The sequence below is a fragment of the Gossypium raimondii genome, chromosome 4 (genome assembly GCF_025698545.1).
Source record: "Gossypium raimondii isolate GPD5lz chromosome 4, ASM2569854v1, whole genome shotgun sequence".
Lineage (NCBI taxonomy): Eukaryota > Viridiplantae > Streptophyta > Magnoliopsida > Malvales > Malvaceae > Gossypium > Gossypium raimondii.
Window position 1 is genome coordinate 5,670,757 of NC_068568.1, and position 4,432 is coordinate 5,675,188.

Consider the following 4,432-nt stretch of genomic DNA (forward strand, 5'->3'; position numbering starts at 1 on the left):
AAATTGGATTTAGTGGAAGAGAAAGTTGAGGTTGGGAGTTGAAAGAAATGGGTAAATGCTCATCACTATTTCAATTATGAATTTGGCAAAATAAGGTGTCCTATGAGCTCAAAAATATTATCCCCTCTTCAACTTCAATTCACAGCATACTAGTTTGTTGTGGTATTTTAAATTTTTAGTTATTTCAAGTAACATTGGTGTTTATCATCTTTGCTTTTGGTAAATAAAGCAAATTAATCAAAGTCATGTTATTCTGGTCATTTTCGGCTAAATCATCATGAATAAGAGACAAGACATGATCAGATGATTGCAGGAAACTACCAAATCTTACCTCCCAACCAAGAACTTGCTTAACCAATGCATCTGCAACTCTATTACCTTCTCTGTTAACGTGTTGAACCTTAATTTTCCATCGTTTATGAATCGGCATTTTCACATCACGGACCACTGCAAACCGACAGATATCATATATAGGTTTATATATTAGCTGAATGGCCTCCAAACTATCCATTTCAAGAATCACCTTTCTTGTTCCCAGTCGCGAAGCTTGTTGTAGCCCGTCATAAGCTCCCCACTTCCATGACCAAACATACACCAATCTTGCCTGCGAAACCTATCTTCCACTCTCCATTACAATCCCTTACAACACCACTAGATGCCGCATAATCCAGCTCCAACTCCCTTGCACCATCTGTATTAACCTTGTACCAGTCCATCTCTAGTTTCTTCTAATTCGAACACTCCGGTCCCCAATCTCTCCCATGTGTTGTGGTGTCTTTAGTGATCTCCCAGCTAGTCAAAGGATACCATTAACGCTCTGATAATTATTATTGAACAGGATATTATTGCGATTTTTCCACAAACACGGCTCCAAATATGCTACTCCAATTGTCATTATCCCGTGCAAAATTAGGAGGTTGAAATAGTTTAAATTTTAATTAAATTGAAAATCCATCAATTTGGTGGAAATTAATTCGATTCAGCTAAATATTTAAATTCATCTTTTCTAATAAAAACTATTTCAACCTCAAAAGACTCACGTAATCTTTCAATTTCATTCATTAACAACGCTTAATAAATTTGGTTCTAATATTTAAGAGGATAAAATTAAATAGCTTTTAGATAATGATATGAATAGCAACAAATATGTTAATTGTTAAGCATTATTAACTTTATTTGATGCAATGTGCGATCACTTTTTAATTCTTACAACAACAATTAATAAAAATCAAGCTCGGAGACCAAACATAGGAGTATAAGGTATTATTTCTTTTCATTTTATTTTATTTTATCTTTTCACTAAATAGATACATTTTACTCTCTTTCTGACTTTTCTTTCAATTTCTTAATCAAAATTTTCCTTTACAACCAAGAAAAAGGAAATCCAAAATACCAAAAGATGTTAAAAATAGGAAAGAGTCTTACAAAGATAAGGATGGAATGGGAAGGAGAGATGAGAGACGCCGTTAACATATCACGAATATAAATTTTATTTATAAAATAAATTAATAAAAAATCTTATAACATGAATCCCGAAGGAAGCAATCTCTTTCAAATATAATATGCCAAATTTTACGTTCACAATTGTTTTAAATGGTGACACCTTTAATAGCTTCAATATGGTCCATGTATATAAAAAAATATTATCCGATAGTGGGGTGGAGAGAGCTTTTTAAACCAAGAAGAATACCTCAACAGATAAGCATCTCACTTCAAATTCAATTTTTTAGAGGTGGACTTAAAACAGGATTTATATATATAAGAAGTAATGTTATCCCAAATGATGATCTAATCTCATCTTTGTAAGTACATTTCATTGACTTTAATGCCATAGAAAACATGAAAGAGATGGGACAATTTCATTATTTCAATGCATTAAACCTCTCTACATCCTGCAAGAAATGGTTTTGGAGGTAGAACATGACTTATAGTTTACACATGATGTCGCGGCATATCAGTATGTATCGGTACATACGGTTTTCGTATTTGTATGTATTCAATCTGGCTATACAGGGTTCTACGAAATGGGAAGTGGGAGCCGAGGATGATGATCAGAACAAAAGAAGGCAAAGGAATATGCAACAGAAGAGGAAAAAACTTATTCTGCCGAGCGATTTATCGGCTTGCATTACGTGCCTTCTAATCCTAGGACTAGTACTCCTTGTTAGATTGTACGAATTTGGGTATGTATAGAAGTTGGTAACTGAGTTCCCGAATACTCTCGTGTATACCATTTCACCGAACATTCGGATGACTGGATCAGGTACGTTTATAGGTGTCCCACCGGGACTAAACATCGGTGAATCTGGATAACTATCCAGTGGAGGGAAGTAGGCTTGAGGTTGATATGAATATCCATGATGATCGGTAGTATTTGGGGATCCTTGTATCGTGCCGACGCCATTGGTTGGACCAGGAGGTCTCTTCGGTATGACCATGCCGAATTGCGAAGCCTTTGGTCTCGACTCCTTGCTTGTTACGCTGCCCCTGCCGTAAAGTGGAATCAGTGTGGTATCCGAAACTTCAGCTTTGCATACAGGACATTGGTGTTGTTTCTGGTCTTGGTTTCCAGTGGAAAGCCATTTATAGATGCAAGGCCAACAAAACAGGTGACCACAAAATGTGACCACCGGATCCTGCACTGAGTCGAGGCAGATGTTACAGTCGAAGCTTCTCGACGGGTTATCATCCGAAACCGAGACCGAACCTGGTGAATCCATCCACTCCTGCAAGCAAATCTTACTTTCCATGTACTGCTCAATGATCATGTGCTACCAAAATCTGCAGCATATATGTAAAAACCAGATTAGAACCTATGAAACATAAAACCCTATACACACACACACACACACACACACACACACACACACACACATATATATACACACGAAACAAGGTCAATTAAAGCCAACAAAACATGTTAAACTTTGTCTTCAATAACCAGAAAGTGCTGTTGGGTGGTAAGAAATGGGCTATGCATAAATTCATCCACACAAACTACTATCAAACACTTTATGAGCTCAACCACCCCCTCTTCTCTAACTACATGAATTACTTATCGTCCAATAGTGGGGGCACCTTAATAAAGAAACACAACTAACCATGTCATATAAAATTGGCATCCCAGAATGGATATATAAATGCAGAAGATGTATTATGGTCGTTTAATCTTCTTCCAAGTATAGATTATCACAATCAAACTCCATTAAACCTTGATAAGGACTTTTAAAAAATTTCCATGTAGAAGATGACAGCGAATTTTAACAGATTGTTAAAGCAATAGCTTTCTTGATGCTTTTGGAAGCGGGTGAGGATTTCAAGGGAACATAAAATCAAAAACTTTCTCAGCTTTCCAAGAAAAAAACAAAAGAAGTTGTTTTGTTTTTAAGAAACATTGAAATTAACTTTTGAGATTTGAAACCCTTGAAAAGCTTTTGAAATTTTGATTCAAAACATTATAAGATATTCATCAAGCTTCAATAAGAAAAAAAAACATCGTTCATAACTAGATTATAGGAAGTTTAAAAAAAAAAAAAGGAAGCCTTTGAAACAGAGACTGATGGGGGGATATATAAAGATTATCAATCCAAAACTTCAAAAACAAAATCAAACCCAGAAAAGATAACAAAAAACCCGATATTTATACGTAGAAGAGTTTGGGATAACATACCAGTTAGTTGACAAGTCTCTTTTCATGTGAACTTTGATCAATAGAGAAGCTTTGTTTTTTATTTCTCAATGGAGAATATGATGAAGCTCTTCTCTGAAGAAACCTATATATATATATAAAAGTGTATATAAAGGAGTGAGTGAGTGATTGAGGTTGAATTGAAAAGGAATAAGATTTTAAGGCTTTATGTTAATGAAAGACAAACAGAGATTTTTTCTTTAGAAGACAAATAAGGATGTAAATGATAATATAATAATAATTTTCAAATCAATAATAATGACACCCAGAAGATAAACATTAAATTAAAAATTCGATAGAATCAAAACTTTTATTATAATTGTAGATAATCTTATTTACTTATTTACTATGGAGGAGGAAATCATTTACCCTTCAAATTATTAAGCTAGTTGATTAATGATTTCACCTTTTATAAAGACTTATAAAATATTTTTATAATCATATATATATTTTAAGAATTATATCTTTATTTAATTTACTAAAGTTTAACTCTATTAGTTTGAGTATTATTGTCAATGCGGGAGGATATAGGTTTGAGTATGTTAAAGTATATTATCCTCTTATTTATGAGTTAGAATGGACTATGGATACTTCAATGCATTATCTTAAAAAGAATAATGATTAGAACCTATAATGAAATTGTTTAAAAAGGGTATAATTAATTTATTATGAATTTATTTATTAGTATAGATTGTTAGACGGTGGCTCCTAAAATGAAAATTTTTTATTTAGGTCCTTTGGAAT

General features: G+C 33.5%; 1 protein-coding gene across 2 annotated transcripts; it reads right to left on the reverse strand.

The window, feature by feature from the left end:
* Positions 1-1,733: 1,733 nt before the first annotated feature.
* LOC105780611 (E3 ubiquitin-protein ligase RMA1H1) lies at positions 1,734-3,839 on the reverse strand. 2 transcript variants are annotated; one of them, XM_012605036.2, is made up of 2 exons: positions 3,671-3,839; positions 1,734-2,781 (listed from the first exon to the last, which is right to left on the reverse strand). In XM_012605036.2, the coding sequence occupies exon 2, from the start codon at positions 2,766-2,768 to the stop codon at positions 2,052-2,054; it is 717 nt and encodes a 238-aa protein (XP_012460490.1). In that variant the 5' UTR covers positions 2,769-2,781; positions 3,671-3,839; the 3' UTR covers positions 1,734-2,051. The 2 variants fall into 2 exon arrangements, with proteins under 2 accessions (XP_012460490.1, XP_012460491.1); XM_012605037.2 differs by lacking the exon at positions 3,671-3,839 and adding an exon at positions 3,102-3,487.
* Between the last annotated feature and the right edge of the window lie 593 nt (positions 3,840-4,432).

Bases quoted from the DNA above. Each gene is read 5' to 3' on its own strand.
- LOC105780611 (XM_012605036.2), bottom strand. From the start codon at position 2,768: ATGATCATTGAGCAGTACATGGAAAGTAAGATTTGCTTGCAGGAGTGG.